This window comes from Myxocyprinus asiaticus, chromosome 17 (genome assembly GCF_019703515.2).
Source record: "Myxocyprinus asiaticus isolate MX2 ecotype Aquarium Trade chromosome 17, UBuf_Myxa_2, whole genome shotgun sequence".
Lineage (NCBI taxonomy): Eukaryota > Metazoa > Chordata > Actinopteri > Cypriniformes > Catostomidae > Myxocyprinus > Myxocyprinus asiaticus.
The window spans coordinates 5,269,623-5,296,195 of NC_059360.1; the positions used below are offsets into that span (position 1 = coordinate 5,269,623).

A 26,573-nucleotide genomic window follows, 5' to 3' on the forward strand; every position below is an offset into this window, starting at 1 on the left:
GGAAAGTTAAAATGCAGTAATGTTTAATGTCAGCACATGTTTCGGAATTACTTTGGCATCTGTTTGGCTTCTCTGGGAGACTCCAACCTCTTTTCCGAGCAGCCTGGCAATGGCGCAAGCCAAAAAGAATGCCTGACTGGCTGGAGGTTATTGACGTGGGGCAGACTCTCTCCAGGGAATGCAAAAGGACTTCTCCCGATGGGCCTCTTCATCCTGAAGTTTCCACAAACTCAACACGAGCAGACATTTTTGTCACTTTCGTTATTAAACTGTCAACAAAGTCAACAAAGCCGTCACATTCCATTAGTTCATAGTTCACTAGTAAGCTGGCATTTATGCTTGTACTTTGTCAAATCTTAGACAGCCTGAAAGTGAATGGTAGGTAGTATTTTATAGATTATTTTTGTGTGCTGGTGCCGTGACACCTCCCGTAAGATGCCTCAGCTTGACTTCTGAGAATCAATGAAGACTCATGGGTTTGGAGACGGCCAGGGGCCTGTTTGGACACATGAATGGAATCTGCCCAGGCCGTATGAGTTTGATGCGTCAGGTTGGTGAGCATTCTTTCTGAAGCAGACTCTCAAATCTGTGTTCAGGTCGTGTTATTTGTTGTTTGCCTGTGCAACTGGTGTGTTTCCTCCATCGTTTATTTTAAAATGATATTCTGGTGCTCTGGCCTCCTTCCATCTACTTTTCTTTCCACCCAAAACTTTCTTTCCTTTGTTTCTGCATGTGACATTTAGCCATATCCACATTAGCCAGCTGGCTATTATGCCAGAGTTAATAATTGAGCAACCTTTGAACAGAAGTGCATGAACAAAACATGATCCAGATTTCTACAGGGAAGATCTGCTGTTCTACACTGTAAACCCTAATGTTGTCATTACTGGAAAAATCTAATTGTTTTAATTAGCTGAAATGTCAAATTTTAACTCAAATATGTATGGTCCTTAAACTTACTTTTCTTAAAAATCCATAGACTTAAGATTTTAAGTGTTAATAGCTCAAACTATTGAGTACAAAATGAAGGCTATGTGGAAGAACAGGTGTCTATGCATTTCTGTGGAGAAATAAGTTAATTTAATGATGGACTTGATGATTAGTTGTAATCTTCTTTATTATTGTTATTGTTATTGTGTTATTGTATGATCTAAATTTGAGTCCATTCATTTAAAATTATAGAGTACAATTGACAACATTTAAATAGAAAATTTGAGTTAAGTCTACTTGCATCTAAATAGTTAAGTTCATTCTATATGCTCACCAAGTTAAGTGAACTTAATTACACAAGTTTTGATGAAACAATTACTCAACTGATATGAGGTGAACGAGTTTACTCAATTAATTTAATAAAGTCATCTTAATAGGGTTTTCAGTGTAGATGATGATAAATCACCATGTTGTTGATGTTTTAGTAGCATGTTAATGTTTTAGTTTTCTAATCTCTGAAATCGACTCTTAAAAATCAAGGCTCCAATTACAACCAAAAACAGCCAAATGTCATTGAAACTTTTTTAGTTTAACAAAGTTAACTTTATAATATCTGGTCAAATATTTTTGTAAACCATTCTCTGGTGCTTCAAAGAACCATGAAACGAATACACTGATCTGAAGAACCTACAATGTAAGATTACAGATCTTGAAAGAACCATATAGCCAACTCAAGAATACAGCGGAAAATGGTTCTTAAGAAGAACTCTAAATACCTGAATGTTTTTAAAACAAGATGCATTTACTAGAAAATGTAGTAGGATATTTGTCTTGTTTGCAAAGAAATCGATCAAAATTAGGTTATGTTTATAATTATAACAAGAAAAGAACTGTTTGCCAATGGGTTAAGAAAAAAAAAACTTGATTCAAAGTGAAAACAAGTTTATTTTTCTAACCCCATTAGCAAATATGTTTTCTTAATTTAAGCATAAACCCCCACCACATTTTATAAGATTTCTCTGAAAACAAGACATAATATCTTATGCCATTCTGCTTCTCAAGTAATTTTTTTCTTGTTTTAAGGATGTTTAGATATTTGTAGACAAAATACTATTTGCTGATCCCAATGTTCTGTGAAGAACCATTTAAGAACCTTTATTTGTAAGAGTTTTGCCACAATACTAAAATATTGCATGCTGCAACCTTTTGGTAAAATATACTAATTCATTTTTTTGATATGAAGTTTTTCCTCTTTTGTTTGCATTTCAGATCACCTCTTCTTTTCCTGTGCATTCATTGCATTTAAGACATTATTCTGAAATAGAGATCTTCCTCAATCATCAGTATTCATGTAGATGTAACATGAATGTTGAGTATTCAAGTGGAATTCTTTTCTTAGAGCGCCACTCAATGAAATGAGTTCCACTTTATGAAGTATTGTGTAGATTGCATGTCAATAATATCTATGAAAGAATATCATTTTGGAATATATTTGTAGCATCTCTATGTGTGGTCCCTTGTGTACATGGAAACAGATTATCAAGTTGTTCATATGGCAACTTTCTCATGTACATGTGCATGACACTTTGATGACACTGTGGATGTGAGTTTTCCCCCTATATGAGTAAAAATATTTGTTTGTTTGTTGACATTTTTTGTTGTTTTGTCGTACATTTTCCTCTATACCTCTTTATTAGTGTGTCAAAATTTGTATGTCTTTTCATGTACACCCTCTGAATGAAAAGGAACTACACAAAGGTCTGTAATGACAAATTGTGTATTCTTTTTTTGAGATTTGCAATGGATGTGTGCCTTCAATAAACTTGTTAGTACTCGAGCCTTGTTGGAATATATTTATATATACAAAGCGTATATATATATAACATATGGTTTTGATCTCTGACAGAGCCATCTTGATACCTTTGACACGTTAAAAACTTGATTCCATTGTATAATCAATATCTTGGGAATGAAAAAGTATTGTCTTGATATGTCTGTTGATTTGCTTTTATTATCAGACTTTTGTTTCCGGTGAACGGGCATGCCTTGTATTGATTGCATTCAGCATGTATTGGATGGTTGTCTGCATATGGATTGGCGGAGGAAGTTTCATTAGTTATAGGTCTTGAAATGTGTTTAGTCCTTCTGTGCTTGAGCTGCAGGCCATGTGATTCCAGGTTATGCAACTCAAGAAAAGGCCATTTGATCCTAAATGGCTTCCGTCACCCTCTTACGTTGTGTTCCGTCATCTTTACTCTTGATTCTCTTTGTCCTGCCCAACAATAAACAACCCGACTTCAGTCCTGAAGTGTTTGTCGTTGGGATTTCTAAAATCATCTACAGTATTGTTTCTTTCAATATTTGTATTATTTATTCAGACATTTCAATTTTTCTTGATAATGAATCAACAAACTTCTTGTTTGCAGTGGAGCCCCCTTCAGACTTGAAATTTAAAATCCTAAATGAAAACACAGTGCAAATGTCATGGAGGAGGCCTTCATCTCAGATACATGGCTACAGAATACAAGTAGTTTCAGATATAGGTGAGTAATGGATATCCATATTACATTATCTACATGTTCTGTGAGAAGCTTTGAGCAACTTCTGACGTGCTATCTTGTTATCTGTTCCAGATGATTCTAAAGATTTCACTCTTCCTGCCTCGGCTACAAACACATCTATCACAGATCTGACTCCAGATATAGACTATTCAGTGTCAATCAATTCATATGATAGCATGGAAGAAAGTATTCCTATCCTTGGTCAAATAACTAGTAAGTGGCAATATTTTCTGATTCTAACTAACCAGTCATTCTTTCTTTTTCATTTTCTCCTCCTCTTTTTATTAATCGTATTTGCTAAGATAAGCCTCACTGTTATTGCCAGTGTTGCTCTGGCAATTTTTCCCAAGTTACTCAAAAAATAATCCCTTACAGATTACAAATTACTTCTTTAAAATTGTAATCAGATTATTTTACGGATTGCTTAGTGGAAGACTAACCACATTGCTCATTACTTTATTTTAAATTACTCTCTAAAACATTGGTTCTCAACCAGAGATGAGAATGGATCTACTGGGTGTGTGTTGAATATTGTCTTGGAGAACGCGGGGCCTTGAAGTCAAATTTTTTGTTTTTCTGCTTAGTGAATTCAAAATAATGTCTACTTTTACTTCTCATCCATTGACATATGCAAGTTATACTCTCCACACCAAGCTTTTTGTCCTTGCAACGAGTCATTATGGAGTGCACACTCCTATTTTATGATTTAAATATTATTGCTTTAGTAATATGTGTAACATAGGTAATTTAATTGTAATGCAATTGATAGTCAGTAACTGTCAGTAACAAAATAAAAAATGTAATCTGTTTTATTAGTTTTGACTAAAATGTTATTGAATTATAGTAACTTATTGCTTTGTAATCACATTACTCCCAACATTGATTATTGCTCATATGTAGGTTAGGGATTTAAAACATACTTTTAACTTGGCAGAAAAATGGGAAAAAAATCCCATACACTTACACTGAAGGAGGAACCTCAGCCGTAGGGACAAGAATATCATAGAAACTTGGGAGTGGGCTTTTCGACTTTGCCACTAAAATGTCCACTTTGTCTTTTTTCAATGGAAAATTCTTTCATTTTTTTTTTACAAAATGTCAAGCATTGTTGATAAATTAATTTGCCTCCTATTCCAGTTCAATCCAGTAACACCAGTGGAACAGCTAGGAAACCACAGTCAGATGCAACCAGTAAGTACATCTATTCATCAGATTTAATCATCACCATTCCTTAATAGTTCAGATTTTTGGATATTCTTGGTTCTTGTCAGCCATCGAATGGCACTTTACGTACAATACCAAATATTTTTCCTCTGGACTTTTTTGCTCCAACCACTGTGGTCTTTGTAAATTTGTTACTGCTTGCATAGAATCTTTGCCCTAGTTTGTGGTTGGAAATGTAAAAATAGCCTTTAATTAAAAACATTGAAATAGAATCAGAGCTCATGAAATCTTTGCTTTGTGCTGTTGGATAAAGTGGCTGATAAAATATGGTGGAGGGGTGAAGTCACTTCCAGCCTCATTCATTGATCCTCAAACACTCACACATCATGTTTTCAACTAATGGAAAAGATTACTGTTCTGACCCAATTCCACCACTTTTCTTCTTTCTTGTGGGTCCAAATCATCATGGAGCCATAAAAATCCCATTGAAATTCTAGTAAACCATTTTTTTTATAGACACTGTTCTTAAGATTAAGCTTTCATACTTAGACTTTTAAAGTCATGTCTAAAAAAAAACTAAAACAGAAATACAGTACTGTGCAACATAAGATGTTTCACAAAAGCTTTTGTCTTAAGATGTTTATTTATATCTTCAGCTTTAGTGTGTCAATAGGAAATATAAATGTTAGACTCTCAAACATTACTTTTGCAAATAGAAAAGATTAGAATAGAAGAACAGGGAGCCCTGCAACAGATGTCATGGCCCCCACAAAGCCCCCCATTGAACATCGTGTCAATCTGAGATTACATAAAGAGACAGAAGCAATTGAGACAGCCTAAATAGTTAGAAGAACTTTGGTGAATTTTCCAAGAAGCTTGGAACATCTTATCTGCCAGCAACCAAGAAAAACGGTGTCCAGGTGTACTTAGGAGAATTGGTGCTGTTTTAAAGGCAAAGGTGGTCACACCGAATATTGATTTAGCTTTTTTATGTTTACTGGACTTTGTATGACATTAAGTGATAAATGAAAACTATTTATGTCATTATTTTTGAAGACATCCTCACTATGCAACATTTTTCACAAGTGCCTAAAACTTTTGCACAGTACTGTACATTTACTGAAAGTTTCCATTGCTTTGAAAAGCATTTTCGTGTTGTGAAATGTTGAATGAAACAGAGCCAGAGGACTTAATGCAGGACAATTATTAGGAGTCATTAATTATCAGTTGAGAGTAGTTGCAAAAATAACAGACTAGTTATGCTAAATAAACATGCTTCTTTTGTATAAAAGACAAAATCTATTTTCCATGAATGTGTCAAAACAAAAAATAAACCATTAGCTCACGTGAGGTATGTTGCTTGCCTTTAGCTAAATTCATTTTTCATTTAGATTGTAGAAGATTGTAGTTGATAGCATGGTCTCACTGTTTTGTCTTTGACTCAAGTTTCTCTTTTCCCTTGTCATGCAGAGTGTTCAGTAAGTGCTATTGTGGATCTAGTTTTCCTGGTGGATGGCTCTTGGAGTGTGGGAAGAGAAAACTTTAAATTTATCCGGAGTTTCATTGGGGCCTTGGCTGGAGCTTTTGACATTGGGGAGGATAAGACTAGAGTGGCTGTGGTACAATACAGCACAGACACCAGGACAGAGTTCAACCTGAACCAGCATTACAGACGGGCAGACCTCCTCCGAGCCATCAAAAATCTGCCCTATAAGGGTGGTAATACCATGACAGGTGTGTTAACCACTTTGGTTATCATGCAGGACACATTGATCAACATCCTTGTTGGTCCTGGAACAATCTTACTATCAACTAATCAGATTTTAGCAATTTAGGAAAAGAGTAGGGTTTGGGTGAGAGTGGGGTTAAGGCCTAAACAACATTCTTATCAATCCATCATTTGCACCATTAAGGGTAGTTGACAGGAATGTTGTTCCAAAACCAAACCAGTTATGTTGATCCAGGAACACATCCTACTTAGCAAAATCATGGTCAACAAACCTCTTCTAACCTGACTTTGTCTTTCATCCTGACACATAAAACATGCCACCCTGGCTAAATCAGATACATGTTTATGATACCTTTCAACACCAAATCCTTACTAAGTAGTTGGTATCACTTAAAAGGGATTCATGAAGATGGATTTGTATCATGTTCAACCAGGTGATGCAATGGACTATTTGGTGAAAAACACTTTTACGGAGGCGGCTGGAGCCAGGAAAAGCTTCCCAAAAGTGGCCATGATCATCACGGATGGAAAGTCTCAGGACCCAGTGGAGGAGTATGCCAAACGGCTGAGGAACATTGGAGTAGAGATCTTTGTCCTGGGTTTGTGTTTTCTTTTAAGCATATACCTGATCAAATCAATTTTTTTAAGTTGATGAAACTTTATTTCAAGCAGTGTTTCATGTATTATTCAGGTATCAAAGGTGCAGATGAGGATGAATTGAAGGAGATTGCCTCCTCTCCTCACAACGAGCATGTCTACAATGTTCCAAACTTTGACATGATCAATCAGGTGCAGAAGAAGCTCATCACTGAGGTGTGCTCTGGCGTGGAGCAGCAGCTGAATTCCCTTGTAAGCGGAGAGGAAGGTACAACCTAACACATACACTCATAATGTTGCAAAAACTCACTAAAACTTATCAAGAAGATTGGAAGATGTCTTTTGGAAGGTGTCATTTTAAGCCTCTGATAATATAAATGCATGTTTTCGCAGTTGTTGAACCAGCTTCAGCCCTCAGAGTAACGGATATCTCATCCAAGTCCATGAGGGTCACGTGGGATGCATCTCCAGGAGACATCACAGGGTATAAGCTTCAGTTCATCCCCATGATTGCAGGCGCCAAGAGGCAGGAGTTGTACACAGGACCCACAATCATCATGGCCAACGTCAGAGACCTGTCTCCTGAGACAGAATATGAGATCAGTCTGTTTGCCCTCAAAGGTTTGACTCCCAGCAAGCCAGAAATAGCCAAGGAGAAGACACAGCCTGTAAGAATCTCCACAGGTTAGATCCTAAATGCTAATTTGTCATCTAACAGATGCTTTTATCCAAAACAACTTGCAGTACCCTTAAAACAGGGAAAGCTCCCCACCAACTCACTATTAACCCACATACAGAGGCCCAAAAACTGTATGTATTCAGCGTATACAAAGGGGGGCACTAAATTAACCCCAATGGGGTGCTTGGATGGCAAAATGTTCAAAGGGAACCCCCCCCCCAGTTAGTTGGCAAACTGTTCAAGGAGACTCAGCCCCCTACCCCTCCATCCCCCTGGTCATATGGTAGACTATTCAAGGAGGACCCCTTCTTCCACACCCTCTTCTGTTCAGACAGCAAAATGTTAAAGGGGTTTCCAAGTCCGGTGAGGGGGGCGCCAACATTGCTATTCAATTTCAATCCATATGATTCATGCTTAAAACCTAGCCCTCTGCTGTAACTATAAAAACTCATTCATGCATTTGCATATATAAACTAAGATGCATAATGGCAAATTTGATGTCAGTGATGCCAAATGCCATTGGTTTTCATGTGTCTTACAAATTTTTGCAATGAACCAAGTTTTAATACACGGAAGTGCGAATGAGATTTGAGAGCTACAAACTATTCCTTTCATTGTCTTGATCAAGGGCGCAATGGTAATAGTTCATGGCTCACCCCTTGCAGGGCTTGGACTTACAATGTTTCAGTTACTGGCCCTGATGTTTAACAACTACACTACACCTCCCTACAACCCCTAAACCCTCCCTTCAGACCATCAGTATTCTTAGCCATTTTCTTAACAGCCTTTCCCTAAAAATCTCTCTAGTTTTAATAAGATTTATAAATTCCAATGCAGAGAAGTCACAAATCTTTTGTTTTTTTCCCTATAGAGTGTTCTCTTGAGGTCGATATCCAAGCTGATATTGTCCTCCTGGTAGATGGCTCATACAGTATAGGACTGGCTAACTTTGCTAAAGTTAGAGCCTTTCTAGAAGTGCTCGTCAATTCCTTTGATATCGGACCTAACAAGGTGCAGATCAGCTTGGTTCAGTACAGCAGGGATCCTTACACCGAGTTTTTCCTAAACAAGCACGATGACATTGCAACCGTAGTCAAGGCAGTCCGCAACTTCCCATATCGTGGAGGCTCCACCAACACTGGGAAAGCCATGACCTACGTGAGGGACAAGATCTTTGTTTCCGGCCGTGGTGCTCGTGATAATGTGCCACGGGTCATGGTGCTCATCACAGACGGCAAGTCCTCAGACTCCTTCAAAGATCCTGCCAAAAAGCTCAGGGAGGCAGACGTGGAGATCTTTGCTGTGGGAGTTAAGGATGCTGTGCGCTCTGAGTTGGAGGCCATTGCTAACGCTCCTGCTGTTAACCATGTTTTTGAGGTGGAAGACTTTGATGCCTTTGAGCGGATCTCCAAGGAACTGACCACTTCTATCTGCCTAAGAATTGAGCAGGAGCTCCATAACATCAAGAAAAGAAGTAGGTGGCGACTTTCCTTTTTTAACTATACAGTTGCTTTCTCCTTAAAAATGTAGTTTTTGCTGATATTTAGTTTCATATCAGAAATTCGGATGGGTACCATACCATGACCCAACGTCCTTCTTGGTCCTAACAACATTCATATCAACCAATCATATTTTAGGAATAGGTAAGGTTTAGGCTTATGTCTTGAGTTCAGGGCTTGAACAACATTCTCATTAGCCGATTCTTTCCAGCTGATAGGCAGTTTACTCTGGGTAGTTGATGATTAGGGTGGGGTTAAGAATTCGATTTGGACTATACTTGTTTGACAGGAATGTTGTCCTCGGACAAACAAAAGACGTTGATCCAGGAAAACTTCAAATCATGGTGACCAGTATTGTTTTATAACACAAATAGTTTTGGAAATACTAAGAGCTGAAACCATCTGTTTCATGCAGCTTAGAAATAATTAACACTGATTATATCTCAGCACCATCACAATCAATACTAAAGTAGTTTTATTCACCACATATTGACAAGTTTCAATGTCAGTGTTATTCTTATTATCTTTTTTATAATAAAATGCTTTAAAAATTTCTTAGCTAGTGAGGTGAACTTCTACTTCTCTTATAGCTCAGTTGCTCAGTCTAATATCCATCTTATGTCCAGTTTATATTAACAAATCTCTGCTTGCCATCTCTTATATAAGGACACCTCTTAATACTACAGCACTATATGCTTTATTCTCAGTTGCAGATTTTAAACTTTTTTTCTCAGTAGATACTCTGCAGCAACCCAAATTCCACTATAGATTCTGGGACAAATGTATTAGCAAGCAAGACCAAACCCAAATTTTTAACTTTGAGATAATAAACTTTTGAGAAATTGTACACTGAACAATCCTGAATGCATTTGGGATGTGTTTTACCATACAGGTTTGATTCCTCCAAAGTCACTGAGCTTCTCTGAGGTGACTTCCAGGAGCTTCAGGGCCTCATGGACTTCTGAGGCAGAAGATGTCCTGTCTTTTCTGGTGCGTTTCAGGCCGGCGGCTGATATAATGGGAGACTACATCTCTTTGGTGGTTCCTCATGACTCCATGACTACCATTTTGCCAAATCTCATCCCCCTGACCACCTATGAGGTTAACGTTATCGCCCAGTATGACAAAGGAGACAGTTATCCCTTGACAGGAGAGGAGACAACTTTAGAAGGTATTTGATCATTGTCAAAGTCACTGACATACAGAATACAGCTTCTTGAACCACATACAGTATAAGCGATGACACACACTACTTTTCTAATTCAGAAACAGGTGTTGTCCGTAACCTCATGGTGAGTGAGGAGACCGTGGACAGCTTCCTTGTGTCATGGAAAGCTGCTCCTGGAGCGGTATTGAGGTACAGACTGTTCTATGAGCCTGTGGCTGGAGGAAATAAACTGGAAGCAGAAACTGATGGAAGTCAGGTCACCATTGTTCTCAAAGAGCTGCTACCCATCACCACCTACCGCGTCACAGTGCGTGCTGAGTATGCAACAGGGATGGGGCCTTCCATGGACACTACAGGCACCACCAATGAAGGTCAGTTGTTGCTTTCATTCTGTAGTCATTTTCCTTAAACTCTTTAAAGCGCAGCAGGAAAAAAATAATATTTCAAAACAAGTCGATTAATCCTATTTGTGTGATTTTCTCTCAGTTCGGGGCTCTCCACGTGACCTGAGGGTCTTCAACGAGACGGTATCCAGCATGAGGCTCTCGTGGCGGGCTGCTCCAGGAAATGTGCTTCAGTATCATGTGGCCTACAAACCTGATGGTGGCGAGAGGAAAGAGATATTTGTAAAAGGAGACACAACTAACGCTGTACTGAAAAATCTGCTGTCCGATACAAAGTATGAGCTGTTTGTTAGCGCCCGCTACTCCTCTGGTTTTGGAGATCCACTTTTGGGAACAGGCACCACTCTGGAAGGTAAGAAATGGAATGACTTGAAAAATCACACATGATGCTTGTGGGTTCTTCAGTGTAATTAATTTGTCTTCTATACACTGTATGATTAAGATTAAAACTGATTAAATGGATGGTTTAAGTTGTCTAGGTGAAGTAGGGTCCACAATCACATCACTCTGCAATGTTACTGACACAACATCAATTTGTTCTTCTTTGAAGGCAGACATACTTGTAAGAAATTTGATCTCTTTTTAAAACATAATGAGCTGCCTTGCTTTGTACTGCCAACACAACCAAATGCCTTATAAAATAAGCATGATGGACCTCATAAGTGACTGATTTGGAACTCTCAACTTAACTACATTTTTCAGTAGCGTGACAGCAATTCAGCTACTTGAACTACTTGATTTTTGTTCAATGAGCTTGTGCAATGCATACTAGAATTGCCTTATCTGTGAAGGATGCTGTCAAATCTAGGTATTTTATAAAGGAAGAATAATGTTGCTGCATACCTTTATGCTTACTACCAGCATGCCTATGATGCCTTAAAAATGCTGTCCTACTAGGCAGCTCACTAGGTTTTGGAACAGAACTTTGAAATTGCCTGCCAGTGTAAACTGCATTCAGCTTTTTTTCATTGTGGGAAGTAGCAAATGGATGACCTTTAGAATAGATTAAAAACTACCAAGGGGCATTTACACCCAATGACCAGGCCCTTTGGTGTTATGGCTGGGGTCAAATGGGACCCATTTCCAGACATTTAGTGACCACAGTTTTGTATCTCATCCCACAATGAAGCAGCAGTTGTCTCATTAGTCATGTTTGTATCAGATAATGAGAGGGTGGTTGAATCACTCTGGACGACCCATGTGAATTCCCCTACGCTCAGGATTATTACATTTGGTGTGTGGGCAGTTGATGAATTAGCTGAGCTTGTACAAATTTCCACATTCATGCTTGGGAATTACTTGAACGTTGAATGGAAATGAGAACGTCATAGGTGTTACTTTGTAGAACTATGCTTCTCAAGTGTCTAAAACCCTGGTCTTAGCGATCGAGATTTTAGGTTTCAGTATAAATGTTCCTAAATTATCCAGTGTGTAGGCTATTTCTTTCCCACTTTCCATCATAATACCACATCATGTCAATATATAGATTACATAGTATGTAAATATTATTTTGAAGCCAAAAGATTTTCAGTGATTGCTAGTTATCTCTTGACCAATGCCAGTATCCTGTTACTGTCCAGCTTAGAGACACCCAAACCAAGAGAAAATTGCATCCACATTAATGTACATGGTTCTTGCTTTCTCTTAATATTCTGACTTGTCTTTTGATAAAGAGCTTATCAGTGCTAGAATTAACTTTTCCATCCTAGAATTTTTATCTTAGAAGTATTGGCCATAAATGCCACAAGACCTACCTTCTTTCCTTGCATGAATTACAGAAACCATCATCCTAAAACAACTGATTTCAACTTCTAACCTGAACCACTAATGACTATCCTCTGGTTATTTTACAAGAGCAGATATTTCAGAGGTCGATCATTATATATGCTGACTCAGGCCAACTTTCCACACAGGGTTGAAGGAAACATGTGACAAATTTCTGGCTGATGACAAGGCATCTCTGAACTGAGCTTCATTAAACTCCATGTACTGGTGGACAACACAGTTCTCTTTGTTTGAGTTTGCCTCAGCTTCAAGAAAAGTGCACTTTGAGGCCAAACCCTGTCAGAGCAGTTAGAAAGTGACCTTAGACAAGGGCTGAGGGTGTGTGAATCACTCTTGATCTCCTGTGGAAATCAGACGCAATTCAGCCTACTGAACTTCTTGTGAATTGTTTAAAATCTCATAGCAATTTTTGACTTGTAATGTCTAACAGGAAAACAGAAATGACAGGGGATACTTTTATTGTCTTAAAAAGGTTAGTTCACCCCAAAATGAAAATTCTTTCATAATTTACTTACCCTCATTTTGTTCCAAATCGGAATGATTTTCTTTCTTTTGTGGAACACAAAAGGAATTATTAGGCTTTATGTTCACCATTAAAGGGGTCATGAAGTGCTATTTTTTTTTAATCATTTTATTATCTTCCCCGAGGTCCAATGATAATGTAATAAAAGTTTGCACCAAAACAAACACTAAACAGTTTAGTAATATGTGATCATTTTCTACCCTGTTTTTGGCCCTCTGTCTGAAACGCTTGGCCTAAGCGCCTCCTTTAAACTTCAAAGTAAATGCTAAAATTCTACTTAATCTCTTAATAAAGTCATACAGGTTTGGAATTATAAGACACAACGCAAAATAACATAAGATAATTTTGTGAATCTTTTGAGAAATCTAACATAATTTAATAATGTTTATGCTTTTAACAAGTGAAAAGTATTTGCCAATGGGATAAGAAATAAATATTTTTCTTACCCCATTGGCTAATATTTTATTTTATTTGTTTAATTTCATTCTTGTTTTAAGCATACATCACTAAATTGTGTTAATTTTCTTTAAAAACAAGATTATGTCGTTCTGATTATCAAGTATTTTTTCTTGTTTTAAGGAAGTTTAAATATTTTTACCAGAAAATAATATAAAATAAGAAAATTATATATATATATATATATATATATATATATATATATATATATATATATATATATATATATATATATAAATATATATATATTGAAGGACTCATATAACTGTACTGAACAAAAATATAAACGCAACATGCAACAATTTCAAAGATTTTACTGAGTTACAGTTCATTTAAGGAAATCAGTCAATTGAAATAAATTCATTAGGCCCTAATCTAATCTAATAAATGCATATGGAAAATTTTTGGGATCCTTTATTTCAGCTCATGAAACATGGGACCAACACTTCACAATGTTGCGTTTATATTTTTGTTCAGTGTACATAAATAGTAATTTGATTAGTAATTTTAACTACTTAACTCCACTCAGTCAAGGTTCCCTGCAGTGTTTGAAACTATAGTTCACCAAGCTACAAGCTACACATAACTAGATAAACTACAGTCAAGATAGCCTTTTAAAAAAAGTATTTAGTTTAACTATAAACTACTAACAAAAAGCAGCTTTCATATTTATTTTGTATTATTTTATTCCTGATAATGCCCTTAGTGTGAAAGAATGACTGTAAGTTGTACTGGCTCTGGGGTTTTCTAAATCAGACAGTTCGCAGCAGATGTAGCAGGGAGCCTTTGGTGTGTTTTAACACCTGGTGAATGTGGTTGTGGTCAGCATGAGTTTTGTCTCATGATTGTTTGTGTGGAAACTGGGCTCGGGAGATATTTGCCAGTGCCAGATTGTGTTTCTGTTCCAGACAGCTGCCTTATTTTAGTGAATATAAGCTGGATTCTGTGAAGAAACAGAGGGTAGAGAGAGGACAGAACACATCCACACCTCAATAACTGTCCGAATAGACCAAGAACATTTTTTGCAAATCTGACACCTATGATTCCAGTATTAATCAGTGAGCTATTAGGATTTGTAATGCCTTAGTGTAAGTCATGTTGGATTGTACGAGATCACTGTATTTTCATCACAGGCAGTTGTTCACATGCACATGTTCAAGATGTTTGATACATTTAATTTCTCAGACATGTCAAACTTCCTTCCAGTGAATCAGTTGTGGAGCCTGCATTTTCAGTATGAGGGTGCAAGTGAGGAAGCCTGGGTTAGGTTCAAGCTCCAGAAATTGGATAAAGAATATCTAATAACTGCAAATAGGAAATTGATGGAAAATGGTCCATATTGGCCCAAACTGTTCATGCCATATTTATTTATTAGCTTTTTTTTTGTTTGTTTTTTTGTGGAAAATAATTTCAAAATTATATAGAGCGCAACAGTGCCCACCCACTTTTTCAGGTGTCTTGGTTCCAGAAGTGTTTTTCTAATTCTTTTTTTCCACAGGGATTTCATAAAATTCTTCATAAAATCTTTATAAGCCATGAACCAAACCAACCAGCTCCGAAGTGAATCACAACATTATAAACTTTGATTTAAGTAAAAATGCATTTGAAAAACGGTCAAAGATGCAAGACTTTCTACTTAACGTCAAATGAGGGAATAAACTACAATCCCATGAAGCATTGTGAATGATGTAATCGCATTAAAAACATTGGAAAATATAAAACTATTGATTTTAGGCTGTTGATTATCGGTATAGAAACAATATACAGTATTTTAATTTTAATGAAAAATATTCAGAGATACAAATGGTTTTAGAGTGTAAATAGACCATCTTGTTTGGTTGCATCATAAACAGTGTGTCAAATGAGTGGACAGTTACTGCAGAGTTTTTTGGTGCATTCATGCCATGTTGGAATCACAGCAATTATGGGATTCTGACTTGTAAAAATCTCACGTCATTGTAGAACTCGTAATTCTATGAAAGCTCTGACTTTACAGTCATTAATGCCGCTTTATTATAGTCAGTCTTACCTGGTGCGCTTTTTATCTTAAACATTTTGCATGAACATGTAGAAATGAATTAATGAATGAATGTTTTGATTAAATATTTTGTTGTCATCAATAACAAATCCACACATAGATCCGTTTTGGGTAACGAGCATTGCCATAGAAATTATTTCAGAGTATGAGGAAGTGAACAACTCAGAGTAGAATCTCCAAGTTGTTACTCTCTCCCCTAATTACAGTAATTCCATTTTGATTTGCTCCAACTATGATTGGTGAATCTTTCTCATCAGGATTCACAAATAGTTCTTCACAAGAAATTCTGCTATTAAACATGATTTTATTTAAAAAACGTTGAAGTAACATGGACTGATGGCTTCAACAGGAGCATATACCATCAATTAACAACCTAAGGTTGTTTGATCTAAAGGTTTGTGCTTAAATTCTTTCAATTAGTTTTTCAGACAAATATCAATTGTCAATGCACATGACTTCCTTTACAAAACCAAAATTTTAATTAAAAAAGTCCCAGGTCAGCAGGGGGCAGTCAGCACAACGTGCAGCTCTATAGGCAGCAAACCACAATTACAGACAGCACAAGATGAGGACATATTCTTGCGTTCAAACACTACAAAATGGAGCACAAGACCTAATGCGGGGCCTCAAACAAGTTTCAAACTACATTTAACTTGACAAAGCATCCTAAAAACAATGCATTAATGGCATGATGCAACAAAAGTGAGATGCTCCAAAAGTATCTGTCTGACACATGTACATATAGACGCATTATTAGAGAAGCCTTTATAATAAGTCTACCTTGGACAGATTCAATTGCAAAATTGATTGCCGTGGACTATAGGTCAATGATAGACATCGATTGACAGCTTTAGTTATTTCATAGTTTGATGAAATTATTGTTACTACTTTCCACATACTAGAATAATAGTAAAGAATGCTTTTGGCGGGTAGTGTACATGTCTGCTGAGCAGTTTTGTCCAGCCTCTAAATATGGTGTGATGTTATAGTGGAAACTTAGATTCAATAGACCTCTTTTTGTAGCAGGAAGATCTGGAGACTTTACTTGTAGAGACCAACAACCACTAGAGTCTCTCCATCCAGAATGCACATAAGGCTTTCAGTCCTGCTGTCAAGAGAATGTGCTGGGCTGAAGGAAAGAGCAGTGGAGCATTTGTGTTGCTTCCAGGTGCTCCAAACTTTTCCAAAGTGGAATCATTCACACGATGACCATATTTGTGCTACAATTTCTGTTCCCAGTTAACAGTTTGGAAGAAATGCAAAAACAAGGATCAAAGAAGGTCGAAAGCCTGCTTTTAATCCTGCTTGAACACATAACAATATCTGCAGGACAGCATTAATAAGCTCATGAACAGCACTGCGTTTCCGCATCTCTGTTAAGTGGCTATGTCTTCTGTCAATGCAGAATGTTACTAAACAAATGATTCTTCAATAGCATGTGTAAACTGAGCAGTCATGCATTACACTGCCTGGCACTGGCCGTTTGTCTGCATATTAGTAATGAAAGCAGCCTGCAGAAGACATCAACATGCGATCTGTTCCCATCTGCGCTCTGTCAGAAAAATTAGCAACTTCAGATCCAGGCACGCTGGCATGGTGTCCTGCCTCAGAACACACAGGAAAGTCTAGACTTCTCCGTCTGTTTCATCTTGACTTAGTTCAATACATCATTACTACTGCTCATATGAACTTAAGCATGTGACAAGTCCTGCACCATTTGTGCTACGTACAGTGATGAATGATACCTCATTGTGCAGCTTGTTGCGGAAAGGTGCGTTAATACTTTTTAATGTGATCCGAGCCATATCTGGGGACCAGAATATCATAGAGGGAGTGGGCTCTTTTGATTTGGCCCTGTAAGCAATCCCCTAGCAACCAGTGTTGGGGAGTAGTTAAATAAAAGTATTGACATGACTAACTTAACTACATTTCAGTCATGAAAACTCTCTGAAAGATTTAGCATGTTAATGTGGGTATGGCATATTGAAAGGATATTGGTTTTGGCTGACTAGATCTGCTCCGCTGCTGCTGCAGACCAAGAATGAAGAATTGCTACTGCTAGAGGATACACAGACACTGAGTTAAGCATGTGGACATGCTTCTACTGCTGCACAGTTAGACAAAACTCAAGACATGTTGCAAAGCTAAACAGCTGGAGCTAGAGTGGTGGAGGGTTTCAGTGAAACCAGCTTACTAAGTAAATTTAAATGTTAGGTAAAGAGAGAGTATACAAGTTGATTGGCTACCTGATTACACAACAAAGAACCTATCAGCTTACACCATGGCCCCAAAAACACCTTGCATTAACGTGCTTTTGGTTATCGGATTGTTATCGGATTGCATTTGACCACTTTAAATGACATTTGGAGGTGGTCAGGAACGGACTGACAACATTCAAAGAAGGTGTAAATGCAAATGCATTTTCGTTATCTGGATACAACTACATAATCAATTATGTGATGAGGTTACGCTACAGTCGTCCGTTGTTAAAGCGCTGTGTTTTATGTTCTTGCCTTGTTTCTGTTAATTCAGCCATCACAATGTGAAGAGCACAACAGACATTACCATCTTGCAATCTTATCACAATTAACAAAATCCCATTAATTATTCCATTGGAATACACTTGGAATATTACATCTCTCTCCTCAAATCCTACTCCGTCTCTCTCCTGTTTTCTAATCATACGCGTCACACATGAAAATAGTCTTCAGTCACACATTTTAGATGAGAAGCATATACAAAAAGCCAAAAGTGAGATGAATATCATTAGTTCTCTATCTGTCACTTGCTCGATGTTGTGTCGATGTAGTGACACTAGGGGTCACTCTTTGGAGCCCGAGACACCTCAGGTCTTCGATAAAAGGCCAATGAAAATTGGCGAGTGGTATTTGCATGCCACTCCCCCGGACATACGGGTATAAAAGGAGCTGGTATGCAATCACTCATTCAGATTTTCTCTTCAGAGCCGAATGGTCATGCTCAATGAGCTGAATTCCCATGACTGTTCATTCACCTCTGCTGGATCTGATGGCGCATTTCAGTGGCTTCTCCCCCCTCTGCACTGGTGCACTGCAGAGAATGCCCATGGGTGCTTCGGCAGAAATAAGAGTATATTTCTCTAAAAGAGTATATTTCCCTGAAAGAGCGGCACACACGGAACGTCTTTTTAAAGCCGCGTCTTTTTAAAGATGCCTTTCCGATTGTGTGTTATTCCTGGTTGCGCTCGTTGTCTCTTGCCTTCTGACGGTCACGATCACTGTCTTTCATGTCTGCGCACTGCTAACGTGGAGACAGCGTTCGTGGATGGTCATGTACTCATTGCGAGGACATGTCCATGGCAATGATGCGGTTGCGGCTCGCCTTTGTAAGAAAGCAAGCCACCCCAGAGGCTCCCCGCCTCGGTCCTTTTACCCACGGGTATGAGGCCAGCACGGCTAGCACTGGGGGCGATTTGGGGACCCCAATGGGACCGCCTCCACCGGGTATCCCCCCGCAGACCTCCCATTCCCCAGCACGCTCGTCTACCCCGATCGGGCTTCCGGATGAGTCCGCCGGCTCGTCTCATGGCGAGTTCGACCTCTTATTCGGAGCCCGCGAAAGTGATGAGCTCTTGAGTGCAGCATCGGAGAGCGGGCTCGTCCAGTCGGATGCGGAAGCCTCAGCTGGGCCCAGTCACAGGCTGACACGGAGATGACAACATGCTTTCCCGGGCAGCCACAAGCTAGTTCCTGGGCTTGCGGCGCCGCTCAAAGTCACGCCCCACCCCCGTTCCTTTCTTCCCGGAAGTGAATGATGAGCTGACAAGGTCGTGGGAGGCACTTTTTTACTGCCCGGTCCCGATCTTTTCAGCTTCCCCAAACTCACTACCCTCAATGGTGACCCTCGATAGCCAAGGGATATTCGGCAATCCCCCGGTGGATAAAGGCGCTCGCGGTGCACCTATGCCCGCAGAGTGCCGCCACCTGGCACGGGTGCCCAAAGACCCCGTCCAAGACCTGTAGGATTACGTCGTGTCTGACGGCAAAGGCATATGGTGCCGCTGGACAAGCCGCCTCCGCCCTGCACGCCATGGCTCTCCTGCAAGTCCGCCAAGGCTCTAAAGGAACTGCACAAGGGTAGTTCCGCCCCGGGATTGATGCAGGAACTGCGCTTGGCAACCGACCTCACTCTCCGAGCGACGGAGGTCAAGGCGCGGTCTCTCGGGCGGACGATGTCCACATTAGTGGTCCAGAAGCTCCACCTTTGGCTCAACCTGGTCGAGATGGGTGAGGCCGACAGGACATGGTTCCTTGCTGCCCCCATTTCCCAGGCTGGCCTATTCGGCGACACCGTCAAGGACTTTGCCCAGCAGTTCTCGACGGTGGAGCAGTAGACAGAGGCTATCCGGCATATCCTGCCCCGACGCGGCTCAAGATCCCACATCCCGTCTGCTCGTCGCCAAGGGCGTCCCCCTGTGGTGACTGCACCGGTTCTGCCGCAGCCCGTCCCTATGGCCCGGCCCTGGCATGGAGCCCACTGCAGGAAGCAGACGCCACCTGTCTCACGGCCGCCAAGAACCTGTGAAAGGCTTCAAAGCGCCCTTGAGACGGGCAACCCAGGGACAACGAAACCCGCTGCTCTGGAGCTGGTAAGCAGACCTCTCCATCCCCCGGTCGAAGGCCGGGAGGAGAATCTTTTTGTTACCTTTGCATTTAATTGTGATGCATGCCCAAGTGGCTGCAGTACTCAAGAGTTCAGCAAGAGCGGTTTCCTTGTTCCCTGGGTCACATATCCGGTGTGCACGGCCGTTATCACGACCACCATCCACCACTCTATTTGGCAGGTTTGGCACTCCAGCGGCAGTCTCCTGCCCCTGAGCGCCCAGCTGTGGCACAAATCCGCCCCTGATGTGACAGTCTCCACGGGTCACGAGGACAGGCCTCTTCCTCCCCGTCTCAGGCTGTTCCGGGGGTGGTCACAAGGAGCCAGGTAAGTGCTTCGATGTCCCTAGACTCAGCACGGCCACGACATGGTGTGGCACCTCGAGCTCTGCCCCGAGGCCCCACCTGCCGGTACGTCCGACGACGTTGTCCCTTTGGTCCCCCTTGTGTGGAACTTGTATGCATGGCTTGCGCTTTCCAATCCGTCGCGATGGCTGGTCTGGACCGTCCGCTACTCGATACAGTTCGCCAGGTGTCCGCCCAGGTTTAGCGGTATCCACTTAACCTTGGTGAAGGATGAAAATGCTGCTACCTTGCGCACGGAGATCGCCACCCTCCTATGGAAGGGCACGATAGAAACTGTCCCTCTGGCCGAGATGAAGAAGGGATTTTACAGCCCCTACTTCATCGTACCGAAAAAACGCGGTGGGTTGCGGCCAATCTTGGACCTGCGAGTAGTGAACCGGGCTTTACACAGACTCCCGTTCAAGATGCTGACGCAAAAATGCATTCTGGCGAGCATCCAGCATCAAGATTGGTTTGCGGCGGTAGACCTGAAGGACGCGTACTTCCACGTCTCGATCCTTCCTCGACACAGACCCTTCCTTCGGTTTGTATTCAATGGTCAGGCATATCAGTACAAGATCCTCCCTTTCGGCCTGTCCCTGTCTCCTCGCATTTTCACCAAGGTCGCAGAGGCAGCCCTTGCCCCACTAAGGGAGTTGGGCATTCACATTCTCAACTATCTGGACGACTGGCTAAACTTAGCTCACTCTCGGGACATGTTGTGCGCACACAAGGACTTGGTGCTCTCACACCTCAGCCGACTAGGGCTTCAGGTCAACTGGGAAAAGGGCAAGCTCCTCCCAGTTCAGAGCATCTCTTTTCTCGGTTTGGAGTTGGACTCTTTAATAGCGAGCGTGCCCAGTCGGTGTTGGCCTGTTTGAAGGCGTTCAAACAGAAAACAGCTGTTCCACTGAAACTTTTTCAGAGGCACCTGGAGCATATGGCATCCTCAGTGGTGGCCACCCCGCTCGAGTTGATGCATATGAGACCGCTTCAGCACTGGCTTCAGACTCGAGTCCCGAGATGGGCATGGTGCCGCGGGACACATCGCGTGGTCCTCACGCCGGTCTGTCACCATCTTTTCAGCCCTTGGACCGACCTCTCATTTCTACGGGCAGGTGTTCCCCTAGAACTGGTCTCCAGGCATGTAGTGGTCATGACGGATGCCTCCAAAATGGGCTGGGGCGCTTTTTGCAATGGGCACGCAGCCGCCGGCTTGTGGATGGGCCCGCGACTGCATTGGCACATCAACTGCCTCGAGTTGTTGGCAATTCTGCTCGTCCTGCGGAGGTTTTGGCCGTTGATCCAGGGCAAGCACGTGTTAGTTCAGACAGACAACATGGCAATGGTAGCATATGTCAACCGCCAAGGCGGTCTGCACTGTCATTGTATGTCACAATTCACCCACCGTCTCCTCCTCTGGAGTCAGCAGCACTTCAAGTCGCTCACATCCCGGGCAACCTCAACACAACAGCGGATGGGCTGTCACGACAGGTTACCCTCAGGGGAGAGTTGAGGCTCCACCCTCAGGCGGTCCAGCTGATTTGGAGTCGATTCGGACAGACACAGGTGCACCTGTTCGCCTCCCAAGAATCCTCCCCACTGCCTGCTCTGGTACGCCCTGACCGAGGCCCCACTCAGCATAAACGCACTGGCACACAGCTGGCCCCCTGGCATGCGCAAAAGGTCAGGGAGGACGAGGAGCAGGTCGTCCTGGTAGCACCCTACTGGCCCACCCAGACGTGGTTCTCGGACCTCACACTCCTCGTGACAGCCCCCCCCCGGCGAATTCCCCTGAGGAAGGAGCTTCTTTCTCAGGGACGGGGCACCATCTGGCACCCGCGACCAGACCTCTGGAATCTCCATGTCTGGCCCCTGGATGGGATGCGGAAGACCTAAACCACCTGCGGTGGTAGACACGATCAATCAGGCTAGGGCCCCCTCTACGAGGTGCCTGTATGCCTTTAAGTGGTGTCTGTTCGCTAAGTGGTGTTCTTCCCGACGGGAAGACCCCCAGAGATGCACAGTCGGATCAGTGCTTTCCTTCCTGCAGGAGAGGTTGGAAAGGAGGCTGTCCCCTTCCACCTTGAAAGTGTATGTTGCCGCCATAGCAGCACACCATGATGCAGTCGACAGTAAGTCCTTAGGGAAGCACGACTTGATCATCAGGTTCCTAAGAGGCGCCAGGAGGCTGAATCCCTCCAGACCACGCCTCGTTCTCTCATGGGACCTCTCTGTAGTTCTTCAGGGTCTACAGAGACCCTTTACAGCCTTTGAGCCTTTACAGTCAGCCGAGCTTAAGGCACTCTCCTTGAAGACTGCCCTCCTGACTGCGCTCACTTCCATCAAGAGGGTAGGAGACCTGCAAGTGTTCTCTGTCAGCGAAATGTGCCTGGAGTTCGGTACGGGTTACTCTCACGTGATCCTGAGACCCCGACTGGTCTATGTGCCCAAGGTTCCCACGACCCCTTTTAGGGACCAGGTGGTGAACCTGCAAGCGCTGCCCCAGAAGGAGGCAGACCCAGACCTGTCCTGTTCCACCAGGGGTGTAGCGGCCTCCTGGGCCCTGGCCAGTGGTGCCTCTCTAACAGACATCTGCAGAGCAGCAGGCTGGGCAACACCCAACACCTTTGCAAGGTTCTACAACCTCTGGGTGGAACCGGTTTCATCCCAGGTAGTGGCACGCAATACAAGCGGATAAGCCCGGGATATCCGGCCGGGTGTATCACTTGCACATAGCATCTTCCACCTCCTTTGAGCTGAAGATGTGCGCAATTAATTCACAGTAGTGTTCACAAACTTTGTTCCCTGGTTGACTTCCTCCGAGCCCTGTGGCAGTCGAGTTTTCAGAGAGACTCGCTGCCGGCCCAGTATACGTGCTAACTAAGAATCCTGTTCTGGGGTAGGTGCTCCGCATGTGGCGGTTTCCTGTAAGGCTAACCCCATGCGATGTATATCTTCCGTTAATTCGTTTCCCTGTTGGCAAATTGCATCTTCCTTGGGCAGAGCCCCTCTGCCCCAGTCTCCATGTTTGTAGTAACTCCTCCCCCATTGGGTAGGATTTACCTTGAAGACTCTCCACATGGTTGGAAAGACCATGTGATGTATTTTTCCACTTAAATATCCCCCCCTCTTTGGGCGAGGTGTGGTCTCTGTGGTGTCTTCCCCTTGGGAGGGACACCCCCCGACTAGACCTGGCGGCCCAGTCGGATAATCCCCTTCTTTTTTAGGGAGTGGAAAAAAAGAAGGGGAAAAGAGGCCACAACAGGGTTAGCCTGTCTCTATCTTTTGGGTAGTCGACTTGTCCCCAAAGGGCCGTTCGACACTCATAACTCTGTTTGGGGAGGTTACGTGTTGACCTGGTGTGCTGGCTATGAAGCACACAGTGGTCTGCCCACCACACACCGCCAGATAACGTAGCACAGTTCAGCCAGTTGTGGCGTTTCGTATAGGGACCCCTAGTGTCACTACATCAACACAACGTCGAGTGAGTGACAGATAGGGAACATCATGATTACTTGTGTAACCTCCGTTCCCTGATGGAGGGAACGAGACATTGTGTCCCTCCTGCCACAATACTGAACTACCCGCTGAAATGGCCGGACTTTGTCTCGGCTCCTAAGCATAAAACCTGAATGAGTGATTGCATACCAGCTCCTTTTATACCTGTATGTCCGGGGGACATGGAATGCAAATACCACTCGCCAATTTTCATTGGCCTTTTATCAAAGACCAGAGGTGTCGCGGGCTCCCAAGAGTGACCTCTAGTGTCACTACATCGACACAACATCTTGTTCCCTCCATCAGGGAATGGAGGTTACACAAGTAACCATGACGATTTGCTTCAGTGACCCAAAATTTTGCTGAAAACAAGGTACATTTCAAACTGTTCTGAGACCAGTGCAGACAAACAGCACACTAGAGTTGAAGTCATTCACTAAATAGGGAGCAATGGAGTATCCTATAGCTCTCTATGCAGTCTCTATTGTTCTAAGTGCATTCAAACCAAACTTCCAATTTAAAGTTAAGTTTCACGCTGCAGGTGAAGTTTGGGCTGACATAGGACAATTGTAATCAGTACATAGATTCAGAATTTATAATGTATAATTTTATTTTAACATGGTTGGCAGTGATTGGATGATGCTGGCCAATACTTTGAATCAGATTTATTTATGCTAATTTCTGATTTAATGTCTGTAACGTCTCAAAAACCTGAATAACCAACACTCCTAGAAACATTTTCTCCCCTTTTCTCCCCAATTTGGAATGCCCAATTCCCAATGCGCTCTAAGTCCTTGTGGTGGCGTAGTGACTCGCCTCAATCCAGGTGGTGGAGGATGAAACTCAGTTGCCTCCGCATCTGAGACTGTCAATCTGTGCATCTTATCACGTGGTTTGTTGAGCGTGTTACTGCGGAGACGTAGTGCATGTGGAGGCTTCATGCTATTCTCCGCGGTATCCATGCACAACTCACCACGTGCCCCACCGAGAGCGAGAACCACATTATAGCGACCAAGAGGAGGTTAACCCATGTGACTCTACCCTCCCTTGCAACCAGTCCAATTTGGCAAAAAAAGCAGCAATCACCTCTCCCAAAGCACCTGCCGCTTTAGGGGGGCGTGTGCTACTCCCAAAAACAGTACAGAGCATATGGCACAGCTGTAAATACTTATATAATTGAGATCTGGGAATCCCAAAATGATGAACCAAATTCTCAAAAGATCTCAACACTCCACTCTCATACAGGTCGCCGAGTGTAGTAACCCCCCTCACAATCCACTCTGACCAGCAGAAAGGGGACTTGTTGATACATAATTTGGGGTTCAGCCATATGCATGAGGCAACATTTAAATAAATGTCTGAATTAAATACTCTGGCCACTCTTGTCCAAATCACGTGCAAATGTGAAATAACGGGGTGTGATTTAACTTCTCCGGTTACTTTGATGGAAAGGCTTTGCAGTGGCAAAATAGGGGCAAGGACTTCCTGATCAATAGAAAACCAGGGAGGGGCTCTTTCAGGTGGAAGCGACCAATGAGTCAAATGCCTGAGGCCAAATGCATAATAATAAAACAAAATCTTGGGTAGGCCTAGCCCACCTTTGTCTATCGGCCTATAACTTATTAAATAACTTATTAAAATGCAATCTAGGACGTTTACCATTCCAAATGAAGGACTTTGCTATGCTATCAAATTGCTTGAAATAAGAAAGGGGGACATCTACAGGGAGAGACTATAGCAGGTAGTTAAATTTTGGAATACAATTCATTTTAATAACATTAACCTTCCCAATCATTGATAAATGTACTGAAGCCCACCTGCCCACATCACTTGAAAACCTTTTCATTAAAGGGTCAAAATTAACACTAACTAAATCAGACAAATTTGCGGGGAATAAAATCCTCAAATACTTAATGCCCTGTTTGGGCCACTGGAAGGCACCCGGCTGGAAAGCCATTACTGGACATTAGGCTGTCAGAGCCAAAGCTTCGGATTTAGACCAACTGACTTTGTATCCTGTGAACTTGGAAAAGGAATTAATAAATCTGTGGAGGCAAGGCATAGATCTAGTAGGTTCAGAGACAAATAATAAAATATCATCTGCGTAAAGCAGAAGCTTATGCGCCACACCTCCCGCAACCACCCCTGGAAAATCATCCTCCTTTTTTATCGCGGCTGCTAATGGTTCCAAGGCAAGACAGAACAATAAAGGGGAAAGAGGGCAACCCTGCCTAGTGCCCCTATCCAGAGTAAAATAATCTGAAATTAATCCATTTGTTTGTACCGCTGCTACAGGGTGTCTATAAAGTAACTTAATCCAACAAATAAATGTACTCCCGAACCCATACATTTCCAGAATCTTAAAAAGATAATCCCATTCTACCATATCATACGCCTTTTCGGTGTCAAGTGAGATGGCAGTGACCGGAGACTGATCATTCGCTACTGACCACATGATATTGATGAGACGCCTGATGTTATCAGAAGAGCTACGGCCCTGAATAAACCCCACCTGATCTATATGTATAAGAGATGTCATAACCTTACTTAAACA

At 41.9% G+C, this 26,573-nt stretch overlaps 1 protein-coding gene across 1 annotated transcript in view; it reads left to right on the forward strand.

Annotated features, from left to right (window-relative positions):
- The window catches only part of LOC127454894 (collagen alpha-1(XII) chain-like), a 141,251-nt gene that overhangs the window by 4,274 nt on the left and 110,404 nt on the right, over positions 1-26,573 (forward strand). Inside the window, exons 3-13 of the mRNA XM_051722398.1 lie at positions 3,357-3,473; positions 3,564-3,704; positions 4,629-4,682; positions 6,126-6,389; positions 6,819-6,983; positions 7,076-7,249; positions 7,375-7,665; positions 8,532-9,134; positions 10,052-10,330; positions 10,426-10,698; positions 10,814-11,083. Coding sequence (XP_051578358.1) covers positions 3,357-3,473; positions 3,564-3,704; positions 4,629-4,682; positions 6,126-6,389; positions 6,819-6,983; positions 7,076-7,249; positions 7,375-7,665; positions 8,532-9,134; positions 10,052-10,330; positions 10,426-10,698; positions 10,814-11,083 — 2,631 coding nt within the window. The remainder of the gene's footprint in view (positions 1-3,356; positions 3,474-3,563; positions 3,705-4,628; positions 4,683-6,125; positions 6,390-6,818; positions 6,984-7,075; positions 7,250-7,374; positions 7,666-8,531; positions 9,135-10,051; positions 10,331-10,425; positions 10,699-10,813; positions 11,084-26,573) is intronic.